General features: G+C 39.7%; 1 protein-coding gene across 1 annotated transcript; it reads left to right on the top strand.

Annotated features, from left to right (window-relative positions):
- The first annotated feature begins 4336 nt into the window (after window positions 1–4336).
- Window positions 4337–14879, top strand: DPPA2 (developmental pluripotency associated 2). The gene is made up of 7 exons (XM_025990564.1): window positions 4337–4366; window positions 6409–6593; window positions 8365–8482; window positions 8574–8639; window positions 9547–9796; window positions 11758–11953; window positions 14771–14879. Exons 1-7 carry the CDS (start codon window positions 4337–4339, stop codon window positions 14877–14879), a joined length of 954 nt encoding a protein of 317 aa, XP_025846349.1.
- Window positions 14880–24912: the final 10033 nt, after the last annotated feature.

The following is a 24912-nucleotide window of genomic DNA, read 5'->3' as shown; positions in this document are numbered from 1 at the left end:
TTTATTTGAGAGAGAGAGCACAAGCAGGGGGAGCATCAGGCAGACGGAGAGGGAGGCAGAGGGAGGGAAGGAGAGAGAGAGAGAGAGAGAGAGAGAGAGAGAGAGAAACAGGCCCTCCACTGAGCAGGGACCCTGATGCAAGTCTTGATTTGGGGCTCATTGTGGGGCTTGATCTGAGGACCCTGAAATCACGACCTGAGCTGAAGACAGACGCTTAACAGACTGAGCCACCCAGGTGCCCCTAAATTTAGATTCTCCTAATACTGACTGTTATCATGATTTCAAAAAGATGTTAAAAAAAAAAAGGCAAAAATGTCCATTTATTCTCAGTTAGAAGGTGAGGATTGTAACTATTGTTCTAAAGTAGAAATGTGTTCAATAATCCTTTTAATTGGGAATTTTTTGAAATGAAGGATGTAGCTAAATAAGGATCATCTTTCAGTGCAATTTTCGTTTTCTTCCTCAGGATACTGAAGAACTCAGTAGCTGTCCCTTCCACCTGGTAGTGTTATAGAACCATACTTTCCAAACTGTTTCTTAGAAATTTAGGGTTCTGTGGGATGCTTATGGGTTTTTATTTCCCCGATCAGAGATCTCTAACTTTTTTTTTTGAAATATGATTTTTTTAAAAGATTTTATTTTTTCACTTGACAGAGAGCATGAGTAGGGGAGTGGCAGGCAGAGGGAGAGGGAGAAGCAGGTTCCCCACTGAGCAGGGAGCCCTATATAGATAGGGTCCATCCCAGGACCCTGAGATCATGACCTGAGCCAAAGGCAAATGCTTCACTGACTGAACCACCCACACGCCTCTGAAATATGATGATCTAATTGGCTTTAAGAGAGTTACTTCACTTCTACTTTATATTGGTGGTTCACAAACATTTACCCTTATAGAGTTGTTCCTCTGATTTTTTTTTATTATTATTATTTTAATTTTTTATTTATTTATGATAGTCACAGAGAGAGAGAGAGAGAGAGAGAGAGAGACAGTGACACAGGCAGAAGGAGAAGCAGGCTCCATGCACCGGGAGCCCGACGTGGGACTCGATACTGGGTCTCCAGGATCGCGCCCTGGGCTAAAGGCAGGCGCTAAACTGCTGCGCCACCCAGGGATCCCTGTTCCTCTGATTAAAAAAAAAAAAAAAAAAGATTTTGAAAAGCACTTACCTAAATAAGAAATATGCTTTTATAACTCTTGAAATTACAACATAGTAAATAAAATATATTTGAAATAGGTAATACATTTTTACATCAGAGCAGATGTATATGACAGAGTCTGTCATTGGGGTGTTAGAACATAAGTGTTCATAAACAGTTTTTTCCTTTTTTAAAAAATCTCTATCCTACAGCCTAAGTTGTTTTTTTATAGATTAGCATTCTTTCAATGGCTGCTTTTGAGTATATACTGAGCCCCAACTTGAGTTGGTACAATATGAAAGTCATTGGTTGCACCTAATTAAGATCTTTCTTTGAACCAGGCACTGTGCTGAGCAATAAGAGAAAAAAGATGAGTTTGAGAACTTCAGAGTATCATAGTCTATCTAGTAGGACAGAGTCACATCAGTCTGTGATCAGTGTTTACACCATCTCCGTTAGGGACAGCACAAAGAGGGACTTCTCTCAAAAGCAAATCACATGGGATGGGGAAGATCGAAACTAATGTAATCTGTATAGCTCACATTGATTGAGCCTCTATTCTGAGCCAGACACACTGCAAAGCTCTGTATAGACCAAGGGTAACCCACATATATCCGGCCATTGCTCTCTGGAGCCTAAGTGGGGAGATGAAATTAAGCAAGTAAAATCCCAACTCTATACAGAACAACACATTCCAATTATTCTATGAATGAAAAGAGTAAGAAAATAACAGGAGCAAAATTTTAAGGGTGACTCCCAAGAAATTGGCATTTAAGCTTAAAGAACCTGGTAGAGGTGCTAATGATCCCTACAATGCCAGAAGCATTACAATATGAAAGTGTATCAAATTCAATGTTGTACAGTTTAAAGTTACTCAATGTTATATGTCAAATTCACTTCAATGAGAAAAAAAAAAAAAAGTTTAAAGAATGAGGAGTCAGATGAGTGGAGAGGGATGAAAAAGTGTTAAAAAAAAAAAAAAAAAAAAAAGCCATCCTTGAATTTGACCAAAAGAATTCACAACAAATGCAGAGGATGGAAGAATAGGCTAAAAGGAGCAACAAATGAAATTAACAAAACCCAGATAAGGGGACTACAGGAAATACCCACAATTCTCTAAACAATAGCAAGAACACTAACAAAAAATTATAAGAAAAATAAAAGATGAAAAGAAAAGATTGGTATTTCCTTCATTTTACGCAAGAGAGGAATGCCTGGGTGGCTCAGTGGTCGGGCAGCTGCCTTCGGCTCAGGTTGTGATCCCCAGGTCCGGGATCGAGTCCCACATCGGGCTCCCTGCATGGAGCCTGCTTCTCCTTCTGCCTGTGTCTCTGCCTCTCTCTCTCTGTGTCTCTTATGAATAAATAAATACATCTTAAAAAATAATAATAACCCGGAGAGACTAGGTGATGGTTTAAATGAAATCAGATTGGCTGGAAGTCAACAGCTGTTGAAACTGCATAATGGATATATAAGGTTTCATGATATTGTCTGCTTTTGCACATGTTTGAACTCTCCCATAATATAACATTTTTAAAGAGGAGGGAGCAAATCCAAGAAAGTAAATAAAATAATTGTATTGTAATAAATACTAAGAGAAAAAAATAATGGTAATAAAAAGCTGTTTCCACTGGACGTGGCCTAAGACACTGGTATCGGTTCGGGCTACTGGCTCAGCTGCCTTCTAAAGCAGCCAGAGAAAGCCCATCAGGTGGGGTCACACCCAAATGGGTGTAGACAGTACTTTCTGGCTGAATCTCCACGGGCTGATTTAGTTTCCATTCTGGAAGGGAGGAGCCAGGATTCCAATCATTATCCGCCGAATCCAAATGCATTTGGTCACACCCTGATCTAGTCAAGGTTTCTAGACTTTAGGTGCAAAAGAATGACCCTAAGGGCTTGTTGAATTGAGTCCTGCCCTCAAGGGTCCACTTCTGGAGGTCTGGGGTAATGTCTTACAATTTATTTTTCCAATCAGTTCTTCAGTAGGCTGAATTCGCGTGCTCACAGACCACATGTTGGATAGAGTGTCCACTAAATTAAACGATGTGGGCTCTCTGGGTCCTGAGACTGACGGACCCAGACCATTTTCCTAGGGAAAGAGAAAGCCCACAGTGAGACCAATGGATGCTGGTGCTGCTATGCTCTCTGTGAATATTTTCCTTTAGTAGCCCTGGCTCCTTGGAGTGACCGATGAAAACAACTGCGACTTCTCTAGTCTCATCTTTCCAGCAGTTCCCAAGTGCTTGCAGTTCTTTGGAATCCATTAGTCCACCTTTTGCCTTAGTGTTTTTTGGCTTTTGCTGTTTCTATCCTAAACAGCCAAACTCCTTTAGCCAGCCTGCTAGTAAGGCATATTTAATATTCGTGTTTAGAACCAAAGCCAGGAATTTAAATCTAATCTTCCAGTGAATGACACACCCACAGGCATAAACCGGTTATGAAATACCTCTGATTCTTTTTTTATTCCCTCCATAGTAACATCATTCAATCTTATCACTGATATTGTCCTAGAAATATTTTTAAAATGTTTGTTTTATTCAATTGCAAAACTTGTTAGCAAGAATTCGACACTTCCAGTTTTCTCCCAAGTCTCACCTTAAAGTAATAAAGACAAATCTTTTATTATTTTTTAAGATTTTATTTATTCATGAGAGACACAGAGAAGCAGACATAGGCAGAAGGGGAAGCAGACTCCCTAGAGGGAGCCAGATGTGGGAGTCGATCCCAGGACCCCAGGATCACAACCTGAGCCAAAGGCAGATGCTTAACCACGGAGCCACCCAGGTGCCCCTATTATTATTATTTTAAAGTAAACTCTACCTCCAACATGGGCTAACAACTCACAGACTAAGAGATGAAGAGTCACATGCTCTATCCACAGAGCCAGGCGCCCCTAAAAAAAATCTTTATTTTAAAGTGTATTAAAATGCATTAGGAGTGACATTAATTACCCAATAACTCAACTGTCATATAATGGACAAGATAGTGTAAAAGTGATGAAATCATCACACTGTCAGATAGTGTGGGAGGGGAAAAAGAGGAGGAAGGAAGGAAAGCAGCTCTTCTGGGAAACGGGAAGTAGACAGAGACATTTGCTTATAAAAGGAGAAATTAGACTGGAAGCCCTCAGGTGAAGAGGATTGGAGGGCCCAAGTCCTGACCTTGCTGGCTCTGCCTTCCGCTGAGCGTCCTGGAAATGGAGAACTCGACTTACGACAATGAGCAGGTAAGTTTAGTTCAGACAGAATGAATCTTCCCACAGATGTCCTTTTCAGAGCCCTTCTACGAACTCTCTAATGTTTTCTTCTCACCACAAATCTTCGCTTCTGGGTGTAAAGAAATCTCCCATCTTGGAGTCTCCCCTCTTTGCCAGTGGATTATTTTCTTGCACAGAATGTGTCTGGGTTGAGAGTGGAAAGGGCCAAGATTGCCCTTCCTGGGGTGAAAGTAAGAGATCCTTTCTGTAGAAAGACGTGTTGGTAGCTGGACAAGCGAAAAACATCAAGTGAAGAGCAGTGATAAAGAGAGAGTGAGAAAAGGTAGTGTGGGGAGGTGAGAAAGTGCGGTGACCAATTTGGTTTCTGTCCTCCGGGAGTGTGTCCTACTCCCAAATAAAGTTATATGATGATGGGCGAGTTACAGCGCAGCTTCGTGCCCCTGCGTATCTCTAGAGTGGGGCAATATTCCCCTCATGACTTGGGGTGAATGTGTGTGGGAGTGCTCTGAGAGTGTTACACGGGGGTGCCTGGTGGGCTCAGTCTCTGGAGCCTGTGACCCCTCCATCGTAGGGTTCTAAGTTTGAGCCCCCCGGGGGCGTGGAGATGACTTAAAACTCGAATTAAAAAAAAGAAGAAGAAAGAAAGAAAAAGTGTTTTACATATGCAGGATGAGAGTGAGCAGTTGGAAGCCACTGAAGAGACTGCATGTGGGAAGGGTGTGGCCCCATCTAACCCACTTGGTTCTTCTGAGAAGAAAGTATTGCACTAGGGCTGGAATGGACTCTATTCACCACATTTGGGTGGAAACTTAAGCATAAAATACTCTGTGACATCGTTCCTTTAATTTTTGAGACTCAGTGACCTAATTTGTAAAAATAGGAACACTGACACTACTATAAATGTGCCATGAAGATTAAATGAGAAAATACAGAAAGCACCTAGCCCCCTGCGTGTGTACTATACAAAAACTCGTAAATATGTTAGTTCCTTCCTACTTATCATTAAATTAGATCATTAAGAGAGCTTTGATTGCCCACTCTGTGCTGCGCACTGCGTGTGTTGCTGTGATTGCAACAGAGTAAAATATGTATTTGCTCCCTTCAGGTCATGGAGCTGAAATAAAGCCAGTCTGGCGGGAGCTCAGAAAGCTCAGGGGTCGTGACAGGAATGACAGGCAAAGGGCGGACTCCAGAAATTTGTAGGTCACGCAAGGGAGTTTTGTCTTTAACCTGAATAGCAATGATAAGCCATTGAAGTGTTCCTTTTAAGCCGGAGAGCAATCTGCAGAAAGAATGGTGTCAGAATGGAGTTTGGAATGATAGGAAATTATTGCATCTACCAGTGAGAGTGGATAATGGCTGGAATTGGGAATCGTCGGGAATCATGAAAGATGGGAAGGCAGGAACACATTCCATATAGATGAGCAGATAAAATGCAAGTTAACTTGCTTGAGCTGAGGGAGAGGAAGGCCTCGAGGAAGATGGTTTCCCCAAACTTAGGGCGTATCCTTTTTTTTTTTTTTTTTTTAGATTTTATTTATTTATTCAGGAGAGACAGAGAGAGAGGGAGGCAGAGACACGGACAGAGGGAGAAGCAGGCTCCATACATGGAGCCTGATGTGGGACTCGATCCTGGGTCTCCAGGATCACGCCCTGGGCTGAAGGCAGGCACCAACCCGCTGAGCCACCGGGGCTGCCCAGGGCGTATCCTATATACCCACCTATAAATCTATTTTTGTCTATTTCCTCATTGTTTCTCTTATCATCTAAAAATAAATTTTAAAAAATCTTTAAAAATAATCTCTATATCCAACATGGGCCTCGAATTCAACCCCGATATCAAAAGTCACACACTTCATGGACTGAGCCAGCCAGGCACCCCTCTTTTCTTATCAAATAAATGGTCTGCTAATCAATATCAAATTCAAAGAATCGTGAGTCTTCTCTCCAGCAACCTATTGGTCTCTGAGTTTATTAATCGTGCTTTGAAGGTAAGCAGTTTAGTTTCATGGCATCAAATGAGAATCCACGATTGACCCTTACCTTTCCAGAATTTCTCTGAGGAGGCATTAGAGGAAGAAAGTGTGATTCTCACATTGGTTCCAGTTAATGAAGAACTTAATGAAGAACAAATGGAACCAAGTGTTTCTTCAACTTCAGAAGTCAGTCTGAAGATGCCTGGGTCAAGCGATAAAGGTATGAAGGCAGAGATTGCTCAGTTTACTGCTCCCCCAGTGCCGGTGAGCCCAGGAAAATGATTTTTCTTTCGTATCCTTGACTGTACAACATCTATCTTAAATCTTACCTTGATTACCTGTGGTAAGAAAGTCCTCTAACTACTACACTTCTCATTTGTAGTTACCATGCCTTGCCTTTTAAGACACAAAATATAGGCATGTGGAGTGCCTTGGACAGAGCGTGGTTCTTATAGTCAGCTAGATATGAATTCAAATTCCCAACTCATGAAGCTTAATCTTGTTTTCGTTTTGGTTGAAACATACTTTACATATCTCTTGTAAAGATGAAGTGGTATTTTCCAGCTTTGAGATATAATCAGCATATAACTTTCTGTAATCTTAACGTGTACGATGTGATGGTTGATTTACATTTATATTGCAAAATAATTGCCAAAAAAAGGTTAATTAGAATATCCATCCTCACACCTACCCCTTACCCTACTCCACAGTAAGAACATTTAAATATTTGTTCTCAGTGACTTTATTTATTGAGAGAGAGAGAAAGAGAGAGCATGCGTGCCTGAGTGAGCACATGGTAGGGGGTGGGAGGTGGGCAGAAGGAGAGGGAGAGAGAATCTTAAGCAGGCTCCATGCTCAATGCAGAGCCTGCTGCGGGACTCAATCTCAGGGCCCTGAGATCATGAGCCGAAATCAAGAGTTGGACACTTAACCCATTGAACCACCCAGTTGCCCCTGCTCTCAGCAACTTTAAAAGACACAGCATAATATTGTTAAGAATAATCACTATGCTGTACATTAGATCCCAAAACTTTTTCATCATATAGCTGAAAATCTGTACCCTTTGATCCACATCTTCTCAAATTAGTATTTTGCTTGGTAAGCAATTACTCATCAAATATCTAGGAGATCTTAATGTCATGACCTTTTGAATCTGTTCTTAGTGCTTCACATAAAGGCATCAAATAAGTATTTTCGGAATGATTTTATTTTTGGGCCAAGAGGGGGAAATGGTTTCCCCAAACTCAAGGCATATCCCATACACCCACCTGTGAATCTACTTTTGTCAATCCAGGACTTCATTGCAATGTACAGTGACAGGTTACACCCAAGCAGAGTCAGGTGAGATGGGGGTGCTGCTGAGGAAAATGAGGTAGGCTGGTGGAATGCAGGACCATGGGTAGTTGGGTGGTTTCTTTGATTTCTTTAGGGACAACTAGGATTTTTGGTCCCAAATCTAGACATTTTGGATTAACAATACAATATATTGTTCTATCCAAGTGTATGTGGGTGGCTGCAAAAATCAAGTTGCTATATGTAGTTTAAAAAACATAGGATTTAGGGCAGCCCGGCTGGCTCAGCGGTTTAGCGCCCCCTTCAGCCCAGGGCCTGATCCTAGAGACCCAGGATCGAGTCCCACGTCCAGCTCCTTGCATGGGGCCTGTTTCTCCCTCTGGCTGTGTCTCTGCCTCTCTCTCTGTGTCTCTCATGAATAAATAAATAAAATCTTAAAAAAAAAAAAAAACATAGGATTTAGAATTTCAAAATGTAGGTTTGATTTCCAGGTCTGCCATTTTAATGGAGATGTGATCTTGGGTGAGTCCTTTAATTACAGAATCTATTACTTTACTTCTGATAGAGGAAAGATATTTGGGGTGTATGTGTGTATGCAAATTGGGTTGTAAGGAATTAGAAAGAACTCTGTCAAATTGTAATCTTAAAAATATTAAGTTATTACTACTTGCATTTCCTTCTTTTTGCAGTTTGTCATCCTCATATAAGTGAGCGATTCAAGTTTTGTCCAAAACATAGTTGTTGTTGTAGTACACCAGCCCCTCCTTTGCCAGCCAGTTTGCCTCCTGTTAATAAAGTACGTTGGGACATTTTGCAGAACTGGTGCCAACAACTGAATTTGAGTACCCATGGCCGGGTGAGTACCCTGGTGGGAAACTGAAGCAAGGAGCAAGTGTGGGAAGCTTTGTCAATTTGTAATTTTCTTTCCCCCCTCTTAATTTCCTTAGAAAATAGAGGTTTATCTGAGGCTCCAGAAACATGCTTACTCTGAAACAAACCAGGAGTGTGACAATGTAAAGGTGAGTGCTTATTGTGAATTGTTCCTTTTATCTCATCATCCCTATATATGTTGTATCTCTAAGGCAAGATTTCTCAATCAGGGCTATTGATATTTTGGATAAAGAAGACACTGTATATATAATACAAAGGAATATTACTCTGCCATAAAAAATGAAATATTGCCATTTACAATGATATGGATGGACCCAGAGAGTATTAGTCAAGTAAGTCAGATGGAAAGACAAATACCATATGATTTCCCTTATATGTAGAATTTAAAAAACCAACCAAACAGAACAGAAACAGACTCATAGAAAAAGGGAACAATCTGGAGGTACCCTGAGGAGGAGAGGTGTGGGGGGATGGACAAAATAAAGGATAGGAACTAAAAGGCACTAACTTCCAGTTATGAAGCAAGTAAGACATGGGATGCAATGTCCAGCATAGGGAATATAGTCAGTAATATTATAACAACTTTGTATGGTGACAGATGGTGGGTAGACTTAATGGTGATCACTTGGTAATGTATGTAAATGTCGAATCATTATGTTGTACACCTGAAACTAATATAATATGGTATGCAAACTACACTTCAATTGGAAAATAAAAAGCCTATTGATATTTTGGGCCAAATAATTTATTTTGGTGAGGGGACTGTCTGGTGCACTTTAGGCCTAAACATCCCTGGCCTCTACACACTAAACATCATTGGCAACCCCCTCTGCTTTTCCCACTCAACTACTCTCAGTTTTAACAATCAAAAATTCCTCCTGGTTGCTCTAAGGGAACTAACAATCTTAGATCTTACCTACACTTACACGCATGGGTCAATGTATAAAGAATGATAAAACTGACACAAAACACAAGAGTCTTTAGAGCAGTAGCACTTTGCTGAATACTCACCATGAATCCCATTTATAGACTATTCCTGAAACACCACCAGAGGCTACATCGGAGTCATGTTCGGCGAAATGCAAGATGGTGGCCAAGATTTGGAAAAGTTGTAAGAGTGAGAGAGGCAGGGGGATTAATACAGTCAAAGTGGTAACTTCGGCACAAGAAGGCATGTTGGCAGCATGGTCAAGAATTGCTGCAAGAGCCAGTCAATCCAAGTCTGTGAATTCACGTTCCATTCCTGCTTCTGTTGAGACCTTTCTGCTGCAAGCCTCTGGTAAGATCAACCTTAAAAGAGTAAGCATTGGGGTAGCTGGCTGGTTCAGGTAGTAGAGCATGCAAACTCTTGATCAAATGGCTCATGAGTTCGAGTCCCCCATTGGGTGTGGAACCTATGTTAAAAAAAAAAAAAATGAGTGCTATTCCAGAGAGAAGGTTAAATTTTAGTAGTCCCCTACTGAAAGGGAGTAAAAGGGAAAGAGTTAGAAATATTGTAGATTGGATATTAGATTTTATATAAGAATTATCTTTCCATTGCCCGGTAGTCAAGTTTTGCATGGACCAATGTCTAAGCTAGGTCATTAAGTTGTAATCCTTTTTCACCATAAACAGAAGTTCTGGTTGGGAAGAAAGCATAATCTGATAATGTATCCTGATTGACAAAATGATGGTTGCAATTCTTCTGCTTCATAGAATAATTCTGAGACTTACAAAATACAATTTGACACATTAAAAGTGGGCAGTAATCACTGAAATGTTTGGGGCCCCTGCCCTCTTAAAGGATCTTGAGAGTAACTCAGTCCCACTTTTGGCCAGCTCCTGCTCCTGTGGGTCACAGTTCTCTTCATCTCCAGCAGACCCCAACTCAGGCTGGCACAAAGTCCTCCTCCTTTTTGACTTGAAATCTTTCCCCATCCATCCCATTACCAGAAGTGTCCTGGATTTTTTTTTTCATTTTTTTTTTTCGTTTTTTTCATTTTATAGGGCTGTTGTTCATTCACAAGAAATACAGCCAAAAGAATTTCACAGGGAGCTGAAACTGGCCTACTATGGGCTCCCCATGCTGCACTTCCTTTTGTGAGGAGGCGGGCACTGTGCAGCCACAAAGCTGTCTCTGGAGGACTGCTCTCCCAAAAATGACACTTCTTTCCAATTTTCATTAATGTGCCATATGAAGTAGTATCATCTCACACGCTAACTCAGCCTTTCAGTTCCTCTTCATTCAGCAGTAATTAAGCACCTACTGTGATCCAGGAGTGTGCCTTGCCTTCATGTACTGCATGTACTGCGCTAAACACACATAATTTCAACTCTTAACTTTTTTTTTTTTTAAAGATTTTATTTATTCATTCATGATAGAGAGAGAGAGAGAGGCAGAGACACAGGCAGAGGGAGAAGCAGGCTCCATGCCGGGAGCCTGACACGGGACTCGATCCCGGGACTCCAGAATCATGCCCTGGACCAAAGGCAGGCATGAAACCACTGAGCCACCCAGGGATCCCCCTCAACTCTTAACTTACAGTCTGAATGGAGAGATATTTAAGCTCCCAAGGACTGTTCCTCTCAACTTTATTTACTTTTTTATTTTTATTTTTTTAGATTCTATTTATTTGAGAGAGAGCACGAGTAGAGGGGATGGACGAGGAACAGAGAGAGAGGTAGAAGCAGACTCCCCACTGAGCAGGGAGCCCGACACAGGACTCTATCTCAGGACCTGGGGTTATGACCTGAGCCGAAGGCAGTTGTTTAACTGACTGAGCCACCCAGGTGCTCTGTTCCGTAGACTTCTAAACAAAGATCCTTTTGCCTGTTTTGTGTAGTTGGGGCAGTGCAGTGTAATGGTTGGGCAAATGGACTGTGAATCAGAATATCTAGATCGAAGTCTTGGCTCGGGGAAAATTATGATATTTAACAAGATAAGCTACAGTTACCTTGCCTGTAAATAAAAGTAAACAGAAGGTAAATATCAATAATGCTCTTAAGAATAAATGTATTTATGCATGTAAACCACTTAGCAAAATCTTCCACACAGAATAACCATTCCAAAAAGTTAATTATTATCCCTTGTGGTATATAATTTGCGAAGTCAGATTCTATCTAGTGTCTTTGGTGTACCTTTTTCATATTTTTCATTCAGTTGATTCATTGATAGAATGTAAGAGCAAAACTTCCTAGGAGGTTGGAGTAGGGTGCTTTTACTTGATTTTCGCTGTTTATATTTGCTTCTCTTTCCCTCAGGTGTCAGGTGGTGTGTGGTCCACGGCAGACCTCTCCTTGCAGACACACAAGGTTGGGTTCGCCTGCAATTTCATGCAGGTCAGGCCTGGGTGCCTGACACTCCCAAAAGGATGATCTCTCTCTTCCTGTTACCTGCCTGCACTTTCCCATCTCCAGGCCTAGAAGATAATATGTTATGCCCTGAATGTGCTAAAAGGTAACCCTTAGTATTTTTCTAAGTATGGTACACAGAAAAGGAGATATCTGGATAGGTTTCTGAATAATTTAGTAGGAGAAAGCAAGAGGGCAATATGCTGTTTTCTTAATTTGCCATTAGATCAGGCAAAAATAGGGAGCAGAAAACTTAATGTAGTGGATTAAAACTTGGATAAATGTGGCTGCTTCTTAGAAACCTTAGCGAAGAATCTAAGTTAGGACTTTAACTGCCTCAATTTTAGAGACATGTTTTAAGAAAAAAAAAAGACTCAAGAATTCACATGTCAGATACTTTACTGAGGACATACAAATTAGTAAGAGAAAAATCCATGGAGCACTCTAATGAAAAGGAGTAAGAGATATTATGAAAATGTATGGGTAGTACCTATATTGGAGTAGCTTGGGGAACCTTCCCAAGGGATTGCATGAACTGGGGAAGAGCCTACCATTTGGAAAGTAATAATTAGGGCAGTCTAGTAGTGGAAACAGCCCATACAAATACATGGAAGTGAAAGAACATGACATATTTAGAAATTGCAAATAGGTCAATATGTTTGAAGCTTATACTGATAAATAAATGGAGGAGGGAGGAGCTGACCACCGCAAGTTTGTTCGTTTGTTTTCAAGCTTTATATCTTTTAAAAAATATATTTTATTTCCTTATACACAGAGAGAGGCAGAGACACAGGCAGAGGGAGAAGCAGGCTCCCTGCAGAGAGCCCGATGTGGGACTCAAACCCAGGACTCCAGGATCAGGCCCTCAGCCAAAGGCAGATGCTCAACCGCTGAGCCACCCAGGCATCCCTCAAGCTTTATATATATATAAAAGGTCTCATTATCCTGTGGCTCTTAATTTCTCAGGTCACTTTTGGGACATGGACTCCTTTGAGAATATAACTGCACACTCACCATTCAGGGAAATACACACTAGGCATACACATATGCCCTGCTTTGGATTTTTACATAGACCATAGCCGCCTTAATGTTTGAGTACAAAACTCAGCTTTTGACAATGGAATTGGAGGTAATAATGACATGAGTGTGGAAGGAAACTAAGGCTTTTTTAAGGAAGTGGATTGAAATCTTGGAACAGAAACTAAAGAGACTACTATAATAATTATAGAAAGAGGTGCACCTGGGTGGCTCAGTCAGTAAATCATCTGCCTTCGACTCAGGTCATAATCTCAGGGTCCTGGGATTGAGTACCATATTAGGCTCCCTACTCAGCAGCAAATCTGCTTCTCCCTTTGCCACTGCCCCCCGCTTGTGCTCTTTCTCAAATGAATACAATTTTTAAATAAAATAATAATTCTGGAAAGATACAATCTATGAGCGTGGCAAAGAATTTAAAGAAGAATGGAACAAACTTAAGAGATGCAGGAGTATGGGGAATAGTTGTTATCTTGTTAGATGGAAATGTCCACATTTCAGTGTGAGTTCAGTGGCCAAGAATGGGACATGATGGTCATGGGTCTAGCATTCCAGGAGAAGTGTAGGCTAGAGAGAAACAGATTTGGGTCTTTGCCATATAAATAGTGCATAGGAGTATGCAGAGGAAAGAACCCAAAAGAGAAGCAGCATACGAATGGCAGGCAAGCAATGGAGACCAAAAAGTACAAGTAAGGCTGAGAGAGAAGTGAAAAAAGGAGCTAATGGACAGAGTTTCAGAAGGAGATGGTTGGTGGTGAGATGGCCCTGTAAGACTATGGTTAATGCAGTGCTGTTGGGAATGTGAGTTTAGGACACACAGAAAAAGGTGGCCTTTTGTGAATATATTGATTTTTTTTTAAATTTTTATTTATTTATGATAGTCATAGAGAGAGAGAGAGAGGCAGAGACACAGACGGAGGGAGAAGCAGGCTCCATGCACCGGGAGCCTGATGTGGGATTTGATCCCGGGTCTCCAGGATCGCGCCCTGGGCCAAAGGCAGGTGCCAAACCGCTGCGCCACCCAGGGATCCCTTTGTGAATATATTGAAAGGGGATATAGACACAAAATAGGGTGATTTCAAGTTGCAGTAGAACATGTGAAGAACTAGGAACAGGACCTGTTAATAATCTCTTCTGCCTGGGTGGAGAATGAGATGGTAGTTGAGGCAATAATATTAAGGAAGCTTTTTGCTTCCATTCTTCCTTTTCTCCCTTCCTTGCTTTCTTCTTTTCTTTTGTTTCTTTATGTTTATAAATGGGAAACCCATGATCGAGTCTGAATAGAGAAGGGGATATGGGAAGAAGCTGCAGGAAGAAAAAGGAAGGTATAAATATAAAGGAAGTGGACGCCTGGCTGGCTCAGTCAGTAGAGTGTGTTACTCTTGATCTTGGGTTTGTGTGTTTGAGCCACACGTTGGGTGTAGATATTACTTATAAATAAATACATTTTAAAGATAAATAAATGAGCTGGATCTACTTGTAGTATATAGACTATGAGCCCTCATCATAGTAAGTGGACAATCATGTTTCTTTCTTTGCCACAATCTCTTTAACCCACCATTCTTGGGTGGTGGGGTAAACTACTAAGGAACCCCAGAAGTGAATTCCTTATTGCAGTTGGTGCAGAATTTTTTTTTTTTTAAGATTGTTTATGTATTTTAAAGAGAGAGCAGGGCTAGTGAGAACACAAGAGGGGGAGTGGCAGATGGAGAGGGAGAAGCAGGCTCCTCACTGAGCAGGGAGTCTGATGTGGGACTCGGTCCCAGGCCCTGAGGTGATGACCCAAGCCAAAGGCAGACGCCCAACTGACTGAGCCACCCAGGCACCCCTGGAATGGTCTATCTTACTCTAACAATTTTTCAAAATTATTTTCTAAATTTCTTTATAGAAATAAGAAGATGATGAAAAGATTAATTGCACTGGGGAAGGAAAGGCGACCTCGTTTGAACACATCAACACCATTCCCTTTGAATGGGCCATATCTTGATAGAGAATAAATGGTCGAGAGCCCAGAGCCACCCCTGAATTGCATCCCAGTGTTTGCTGCGCTCGTCCTAGCCAGCCTCAGCATCGCTTGATAACCTTGAGTATGGATGTGAATGTCTGGATTCTGTACTTGAGGCTTGCCAAGAAGTGACTGCTACTCCTGCTTCAAGTACTTAGTCCTATAGAGTATAACTTAGTTCTGTTTTAATTAATAGATTTTTGAAAGTTTTAGGTTTTCAGAAAAATTGAACAGAAAGTGCAGAGCTCTGAAATAACTGCTCCAACCCCTTCCCCTACTATCAGCAGCCTGCACCAGAGTGGTGCAGTTGTTGAACCTACATCGACTTACCATTATCACCCAAAGCCCATAGTTTACAACAGGGTTCACTTTGGGACTCCTGGGTGGCTCAGCAGTTGAGCATCCTGCCTTTGGCTCAGGGCATGGTCCCAGGGTCCCAGGATCGAGTCCCACATTGGGCTCCTTGCATGAAGCCTGCTTCTCCCTCTGCCTGTGTCTCTGCCTCTCTCTCTGTGTCTCTCATGAGTAAATAAATTAAATCTTAAAAAAAAACAAAACACAAACAGGGTTCACTTTGGTGTTGAACAGTCCATGGGCTTTGACAAGTATATATATATATTTTTTAATTTATTTTTTATTGATGTTCAATTTGCCAACATATAGAATAACACCTAGTGCTCATCCCATCAAGTGCTCCCCTCAGTGCCCGTCACCCCCTTGACAAGTATATAATGACACCTATTCCACCATTATAGTGTCCTCAAAATAGCTTCCCTGCTCTAAAATTTTCATGTTCTGTCTGTTCAACATTCTTCCCTCCAATTCCTTACCACTCCATAGCTTCGCCTTTTCTAGAGTGTCATACATTTGGACTCAAATGGTAGCCTTTTCAGACTGGCTGATTTCACAGCAATATGCGTTTAAGATTACTCCTTTTCATGGCTTAATATCCCACTTCTTAGTGCTGAATAGTCCATTTGTCTGCATGCACCTTAGTTTGCTTATTCATTCCCATATTAAGTCATCCAGGCTGCTTCCACCTTTTGGCAATTATGAATAAAGTTGCTACAGGGATGCCTGGGTGGCTCAGTGGTTGAGCATCTGCCTTTGGCTCAGGTCATGATCCCAGGGTCCTGGGATCGAGTTCCGCATCAGGTTCCCCATGGGGATCCTGCTTCTCCCTCTGCCTGTGTCTCTCCCTTTCTCTGTGTGTCTCTCATGAATAAACAAAATCTTTATAAAAAAAAAAAAAAAAACTGCCAACATTCGTGTACAGGTTGTTTTGCAGGCATAACATTTTCAACTTATATAAATGCCAATCAGCATGATTCCTGGATCATGGGGTAAAGGTATGTTTAGTTTTATAAGGAACTGCTGAACTGTCTCCCAAAGTGGCTGCACCATTTTCCATTCCCACCAGCAATGATCATTCTCATTGCTCCATATCCTTAGCAGCATTTGGTGGTATCAGTGCTTTGGATTTTGGCTATCCTAATGGGTGTGTAGAAGTATCATTTTAATTTGCACGTTCCTAATGACCTGCAATGTGCAGCATCATTTCCCATGCTTTGTCATCTGTATATTTTTGGTGAGATATCTAGGTTTTTTTGCCTGTTTTTTCATCTGCCATTTTCTTATTGTTGGGTTTCTTAATTTTTTTTTTTTTTTTTTTTTTTATCTACGATAGTCACACACACACACAGAGGCAGAGACACAGGCAGAGGGAGAAGCAGAGGGAGAAGCGGAGGGAGAAGCAGGCTCCATGCACCGGGAGCCCGACGCGGGACTTGATCTCGGGTCTCCAGGATCGCACCCCGAGCCAAAGGCAGGCGCCAAACCGCTGCGCCACCCAGGGATCCCTTATTGTTGGGTTTTAAGAGTTCTTTTGTATTTGGAGTGATAGTCTTTTATTAAATAAGTCATACTTTTCCTAGTCTGGTTTGTCTTCTCTTTCTCTTGATTAATTTATATATTCAGATTATTGATATAAATGGCTTAAAATCTGTATTTGTTTTCATTGCCCTTTTTTATGTGTTGTATAAGTTTTTAATGATCAAGCTCTTATATAGCAAGGCTATATTGCTACTATCACAATCTTTTTAAAAATTGGAGTATAGCTGACGAAATATTCTATATTAGTTTCAGGTGTACAACATAGTGCTTTGACATTTACATACAAAATGCTCACTAGGATAATAGTTAACATCTGTAACCATATAGTTATTTTAGTATTACCGACTATATTCCCCATGCTGTACTTGTTACTCTGGACTTACTATAACTGAAAGTTCATACTTCTTAATCCCCCTTAATCCTCTTATTTTGTCTATCCCGGAACCCCCTACCCTCTGACAACCACCATTTTGTTCTCTGTTTATTGTTTGTCTTTTAAATTCTCTATATAAGTGAAATTGTTTTTATCCTTCTCTGACTTATTTTACTTAGCATACAATACCTTCTAGGTCCATACATCTTGCAAATGGCACAGTATTTCTTATGGCTGAATAATACTCCTATATATATATAATATTTATAATTTTTAATATAATGAAATAATATGAATTATGCATTATATACACACACACACACACACACTACATCTTTATCCATTCACCTGTTAATGGGACCTGGGTTGCTTCTGTATCTTGGCTATCGTCCAATGAACATAGGGGTGCATATGTTTTTTTGAATGACTGTTTCCATTTTCTTTGGGTAAGTACCCAGAAGTGGACTTTCTGGATCATATGGTAGTTCTACTTTTAGTCTTTTGTGGACCTTCAAAACGGTTTTCTGTAGCAGCTGCATCAGTTTACATTCCCAGCAACAGTATACACACCTATCAGAATAGGCATAATCCAAAGCACTATACAATCCAATAAACCCTCAAGAAAACATGCTGAATTCAAAAGCATACTAAAAGGATCGTATACTGCCAAGTGGGATTTATTCCTGCAATATAAGTGTGGCCCAACTTGATGAAAATCAAAGTAATGTGCCTATTAATAGAATGAGGAAAAACAACACCTCGATGAAAAAGGCCTTTAACAAAATTCAACACCCTTTTATGATGAAAACATTAAAGAAATAAAGAAGCAAGGAATAGAAGGGAACTTCCTCAACATGATAGGGGGCCATATGGGAAAAGCGTGTAACTAATACACTCCGTGGTAAAAGGTTGAGAGTTTTTCTAAACTTAGGAATAAGAAAAGAATGCCCATTTTCACCACTTTGATTCAATATAGTACTAGAATTTCTAAACAGAGAAGTTAGACAAGAGAAAAAGTAAGTATCTTTAAAGTCATCTACATTGGAAAGGCAGAAGTAAAACTATACACAGATGACATTCCATATAGAAAAATCACCCCTCAAGAAACAATACAGCAAATACTCAGAATATAAAAATCACAATATATCAGTTTGAGTTTTTTTTTTTTTTAAGAATTTAACTTATATAGAGAGCAGGAGCAGAGGGAGAGAGGCAATCCCATGCAGACTCCATGCTGAGCGCAGAGCTCGAGGTTAGGGTTCTCTCCCAGGACCCTGAGATCATAACCTAAGCTGAAATCAAGAGTTGGATCCTTAACTGGAGCCATCCAGGTGCTCCAGTATCAGTTTTACTCAAATACTAGCAGTGATGATCTGAAAAGGAAATTAAGACAATGGTTCCATTGACAGTAACATCGAGAATAGTATAAACTAAGGAATAAACTTAAGGAATTGTACAGTGAAGACTACAAAACATTGCTGAAATTACTTTTCCCTCTTAGTTCATTAGTGTGGTAAAATACACTGATCTATTTTAAATATAGAAACAGCCTTGTACTTTTTATACTGCTAGCTTACAATGGTGCATTGTCTTAGTACGTTTTATATATTTGAAAAAATGTTGCTGCAAAGAAGACTTGAAAGAATAGAAACAATTCACTGTTTGTTAATATTTTTGCCACATTGATGAAATTTTTTCTATTTGGTTTTGGCAGATTACCTTGGCAGAAAAAGTAAATAGACACGTTTTTTGCCCCTCAATACGTCAGCATTCACCTTCTAAAAATAAGGACATTCTTTTACATAATCACAGTACCATTATCAAACCTTAGAAACAGTCATTGCATAACATAATATCTAGTTCATATTCAAATATGCTTAATTGTCCCCAAAATACTTTTTGTCCTTTTCTTTTAAAACTCCAGGATTCAATAGAGTTTCAGACATTCTTTTTGATTGTAGTATCTATTTCCTTTTTAATCAAGAAAGTTCTCTCTTTTTTTTAATATTATTAACTTTTTGGAGAGAAAAGATCATTTTTCTTGTACAATATACCACATTCTGGATTGTTTCCTCACGGTTTTTATTGACTCATTCACTGTTATTTCCTATAAACTCAAAATTAAAGCCAGCGTTTTGATTAGATTCAGATAAAACACTTGGCAGGAATACTTCATAAGACTGAGGACTTCATACTGCATTGCACGAGAAGGTACATAATTCAAATTATTTCATTATATTAAAAATTATAAAAAATGTTATCATGTTATTAAAATGATGACCACTAGAATTCTCTAAGGTCTATGGGCAGTTTTCATTTTGAAATTTGTAACTATTCTGTAGGGTGGTACCTTGACACCATGTGACTATCTTGCCCCTTGGCAATTCTTCACACAGTGAACTTAGCATTCAATTGTCATAGCTGGCCCTTTCCCTGCCTCTATGCTAACCTGGGTTTTTTGGGGTTTTGTGAGTTTTTTTTAGATTTTATTTATTTATTCATAAGAGACACAGAAAGAGAGAGAGGCAGAGACATAGGCAGAGGGAGAAGCAGGCTCCCTGCGAGGAGCCTGACTTGGGACTCGATCCCAGGACCTTGCGATCATGACCTGAGCCAAAGGCAGATGCTCAACCACTGAGCCACTCAGGTGCCCCAGTAATGAAGAATTCAATAGCAGTTAAAGGATACATACATTCTTAAGATGGGAAAGTGGTCTGGCCCAGAGTTAGCAAGTGCACCAGGGTTAGGGATGCCTTTTCTTTTTATGTTTGTAAAGGTTATGGGTAATTACTAGAGCAGTCCCTAACTGAGGTTACTTTCAATCATCTAAAGGACTCCTCCTACCGGTGGGGAGGAGTTTTTTTTGGCCCTATGTAGTCCTTGTTGGAACTGTATGGAAACCACAATGTAAATGTGTTATAATGAAGCTGTAGGTTACTGTAGGGCACCGGTTAGAGGGAAGGGCATATGCATACTTCCTGGTGCTTTTTCTAGCTGTTTGTGTACTAGAGGATGGTTGGCAGTTTTTCAATTTTTATCTTTTAATGGTGGAAAAAGTCCACTTTCCTGCTTGTATCTAGCTAACTGCCTACTCTATCACAATGGTTATTCATATCTGAATCAATTATTACCTTAACAGTTGTAAAATCTTTTTGGTTTTAATTCTTTTTTTTTTTTTAAGCTGGCTTTCTATTGTAAACTCCCTCTTCTTTTTGAGAACCATTTAAATTAATTTATTTTTTAATTTTAAAAAATGTTTTTAAATTTAACTTTTTGGTATGTGCTATGACCAATTGATATGTATTTATATATTTTAAGTTTCTTTCTGTATTTATTTATAGTAATCTCTATATCCAGTGTGGGGCTGGAACTCAGGATTTCAAGATCAAGAGTCACATACTCTTCCAACTGATCCAGCCAGGTGCCCTGCAATTAATATTATTACGATGCATTAAGATACTCTTGGACTCAATTAGTTTATACTTTATTTAAAATTGTTGTATTACATGAATGATTTTTCACATACTGACCTAACTGGCTTTATAGATTATAATGGGTGTGTTAACAGTTTGAACATGTTCTCACCTTTCTATTTTATGGAATAAGTTGTGTAGTAAGGGAATTATTTAGCATTTGAATGTGGAATTCACATGTAAAATCATCTAGGCAAGGATTTTTATTGAGAGGACAAAGTATGTTGTTATCATTTTGATATCTTTAACCATCATTGGTTTATTCAAGTTTTCTATATTTTTATGCTACCTGTTTCATCCTATATTTTTTTTCCTAGAACTTTGTTTCTTCCAAATTTTCAAAGTCATCACCATATTTTTTGTTGCTCTCATTCACCGTCAGTTGTTCACTGAATCTCTTTCAGATTCTATATTTATTTGATTTCTCTCATTTTCTTATTCTGCCTTTAGTTAGAGATTCATTCTTCTAATTAATCTTTCCAAAGAATAGTGTTTAGTTGGGATTCTTTATGAGGCAGATTCTGAGACAGAGAGCAGGATACAGAATGTTGGGGAGCCCTTTGGGATCAACACACAAAGAAAGGAAAGGGAGACAGCAGACTGGAGAGAGGGAAATCAGACTGCGATGCAGGCCTGAATCAAAGCCTTGGCCAACCTCTGAGGGGAGTTCTAGAGATAAAATATCAGGGTTGGCTTACTGTGGGTTTATTGTTTGTGCACTACACTGTAGCCAAGTTAGTCATTGGTTGTGGGCTGCTCAGGGAAGGCCATGACCTTGGGCAAGGGCATTCATCTGCCAGTGGGAGGCTCTCCCAGCGGTTAGCTGTCTCTACAACACTCCTTCAATGAAGGGGAACCTGGACAACTCAAGTCCAAGTTCACTACAGTTGATGTCTCTGATTTTGATCAATCTCCGCCTTGCTGTTTTTTGTGGGTTTTCTTTTTTTCCACCTTGCTATTTTGTTTTCCACTTCCTTAATTTGTTATTATCTTAATATTTTTTCCTTCTTCCATGGTTCTTTGAATTTATTCATTTGTTTTCCTAGCCTGAGTTGTAATTTTCCTTAAGTTAAATTATTGGCTCACTTATATTCCATCTTTCTGTTCTGATCAATATTTTTAAAGCTGGAAATTTCCTCACAAGAACTGCCCTAATTCTGGTAAGTTCTCAATCGTTATTTCTTCCTCCCCTGTATTTATGCTTTTCTCTTCCTCCAGGGCTCCTTTTTTTTTTTTTTAATTTTTTTTTTTACTTATGATAGTCGCAGAGAGAGAGAGAGAGAGAGAGAGAGAGGCAGAGACATAGGCAGAGGGAGAAGCAGGCTCCCTGCACTGGGAGCCCGACATGGGATTTGATCCCGGGTCTCCAGGATCACGCCCTGGGCCAAAGGCAGGCGCTATACCGCTGTGCCACCAGGGATCCCCCCCTCCAGGGCTCCTAATAAATATTGTTAACTTTCTTCCTTTATAGCTCTTAATTTCTCTTTCATAATTTTATCTTGGGTTTCTGTCTGGAAGACCAGGACTGGTAAGCATTTGTCAGATGGAAAGAGTCCTGAATAGGAATCCCTAGGTTCTTCTCTCTCTTCTAATACATGAACCATGTAAGTGCCTGGAATAAATTTGTGCTACCATGAAAGGCACTAGCTCCTCCTCAGCAAGCCAGTGAGATTCCCACCACCTCCAGAATCACCCAAAGGCAGAGAAAATACAGCACATGCCTTCTGACTCAGCTGGGTCTCCAGACTGCTTTGCTCTTCTTTTCCATTAGCATTTATATCCAATCATCCAACAGAACAAATGGCTTCTAGCTTTTATACTCTTCTATTTCAGAGTTATGTTTTTAAACTTAGCTGTCTGCAATTTCTCATACTTGCTTTAGCTCTGGGTGAGGGAGGGGAGAAGGACAGAAAAAGATGTTAAGGTCCTAAGTAAGCACTTAATCTCACTCTTTACACTTCTATTGCTTGCATTTAGAGCTCTACAAGCTTGAGAATATGAGTGTTTCTGAACTGCCATATATTTTGTAGAATTAAACTTTAGAAGCTACTCTGAACTCAGGCTATTGATGGTTAATGGCACAGTCATCTAATAGCCGGTCTATTTTACAGAGAGCCCAAACAGAAAGACCAAATGTCACAGCTTCCCCGTAGAGCTCATAGTTGGGCTCTCAGGACAAAATAGACTGAGGGCAAAGTACCAGGAGGTTTGTCTTCCAAAAATGTCACAAATGAATTGTCTTCTAGTGTAAACATCTCTTGCCTAAAGACCAGTACCCGAATTAAAAAACACACATGATATCATCAGTCTTTGAAATAACTAGGAAGGAATCTAATTCAATAACCCAAAGAAAATCAACGCTGGCTATGTTATTTACTGTTTACTATTTCAGTATGTCATTCTTTTTTCATTAAAAGTTCTACTTTTTCTTTTTTTTTTCTTATTGTTGTACACCAAAGACCCAAAATCAATGAGTATAGCTAGAAGCTACTCTTGATTTGTATTTACAATTCCAGGTTTGCCTCTAGGTACTATAGAAAGAAGAATGCACTTTCAGACCTGTAACCTAGGATGAAGAGGAGATCATTTTAATGAATCTTTGTGATTTACAACATGGGATCATAGTGATTAGGATTCCATAGAGGAATGTTGCCTGAGTGAGACAACCCCATCCAAAGATGTCTTTTTTAAGGACTGAAAAGCCACTCACATAAAGATGCTGCAACCGGGCTTTTATTTGTTCATTCATTGTGTCTTAATGATCCTTCAAGGAACAAGGCTTTGTTTATCTCTGATGGTACAAATTGATTAGAAACACTCATGCTGACATGTGGTTGGAGGCACAGACAAATGAAAGACAATATTGCAGATGGGACAGATAAGGGAGAGGTGCCTAACTCAAAGGAGGGGAATGAGTCTGCTCAAGCTTAATCTTGGAGACCAGGGTAAAGAGATTAAGAATGGTTTATACCTAGGGATCCCTGGGTGGCGCAGCGGTTTGGCACCTGCTTTTGGCCCAGGGCGTGATCCTGGAGACCCGGGATCGAATCCCACATCGGGCTCCCGGTGCATGGAGCCTGCTTCTCCCTCTGCCTATGTCTCTGCCTCTGTCTCTCTCTCTCTCTCTCTGTGACTATCATAAATAAATAAAAATTAAAAAAAAAAAAAAAAGAACAGAAGTTCTTAAAAAAAAAAAAAAAAAAGAATGGCTTATACCTATTAGTGACCTCTGTGCAGGGGTTGTTAGGAGGGACTCTGGTAAAAAAAAAAATAGGCATAGTCCCTGGCCCTACATAGTGCATAGGATAGTAGAGAAGACATATTATACAATGTACAAATGGAGATCCAACTATTATGAAGAAAATAGGGGCCAACAGTCAGTACTAAAGGGGGAACTTCTATCATTAGTAGTCAGGGAAAGACTTCTTAATAAGTCATAATCTGGACTCAAAGGAGGAAAAGGACCCATTCAGAAAACTGAGGCCTAGGATGGCTAATAATTTGCCTAACAAACAGAATCAATACTTTTAAAATCCAGAATTCAAATTAAGTTGGCTTAATGCCAAAGCCATAATTGCTATCTAATGATTCAGTGTTTCCTCAGAAAGCAGACCTCTCAAGGTCAGAGGCTGTATTTTTATTACCCTATCTTAAATCTAGCACATAGTAGGTACTTATCAAATAAATGCATTTGAAATATGGAGACTTTCATAGTAGAAGAAAAGAACATCATTAACATTATGGTGGTACAAAACTCTCAAGTTGCAGTAAAGGTATATGGTCTCTTTCTGTCCTTCCTTCTTAAGTTTTTTTGTGTATGCTTCCAAAATATTAAATGTGTATTCAGGTAAACTTATCATTTATAATCTTTCATTCTTACAAAAATACTACAATAAATAATTTTGTGTACATGTTAGTTTCTATCACCATGAGTCTATTTTCATGATAAATTTCTAGAAGTGGAATTGCTAAGTAAAAGTATGGATATTAGCAATCAAAAATTTATTGCTAGATTGTCTTCCATTGTGATTAGCCCAGTGTATACTTCTCATTCCATAATGATAAGAAGGCTCATTTTTTTTTCACTCTTTCACCAACTGAGTGTAAAATCAAATTTTAAGCATTGTCAGTCTGATAACTGAAAATGGCATATCTGTAAAGGATTTTTTGTCTAAAGTTTTTATTAGTTTCAGATTATGGAAAAATTGTGAAAACAAACAGAATGTTTTTGTATATGCCAGACCAATTTTCCTTACTATTAACATTTTACATTAGTATGGCACATT

This window comes from Vulpes vulpes, chromosome 1 (assembly GCF_048418805.1).
Source record: "Vulpes vulpes isolate BD-2025 chromosome 1, VulVul3, whole genome shotgun sequence".
Lineage (NCBI taxonomy): Eukaryota > Metazoa > Chordata > Mammalia > Carnivora > Canidae > Vulpes > Vulpes vulpes.
This window is presented reverse-complemented; position numbering and strand designations above follow the sequence as displayed.

Excerpts from the sequence above, each read along its gene's own strand:
- DPPA2 (XM_025990564.1), top strand. The coding sequence starts at position 4,337 with ATGGAGAACTCGACTTACGACAATGAGCAG. Across the intron at positions 6,594-8,364 it reads CAGTTTACTGCTCCCCCAGT|TTGTTGTTGTAGTACACCAG; the intron begins GCCGGTGAGCCC and ends TCCAAAACATAG. Across the intron at positions 8,640-9,546 it reads CAAACCAGGAGTGTGACAAT|ACTATTCCTGAAACACCACC; the intron begins GTAAAGGTGAGT and ends TCCCATTTATAG.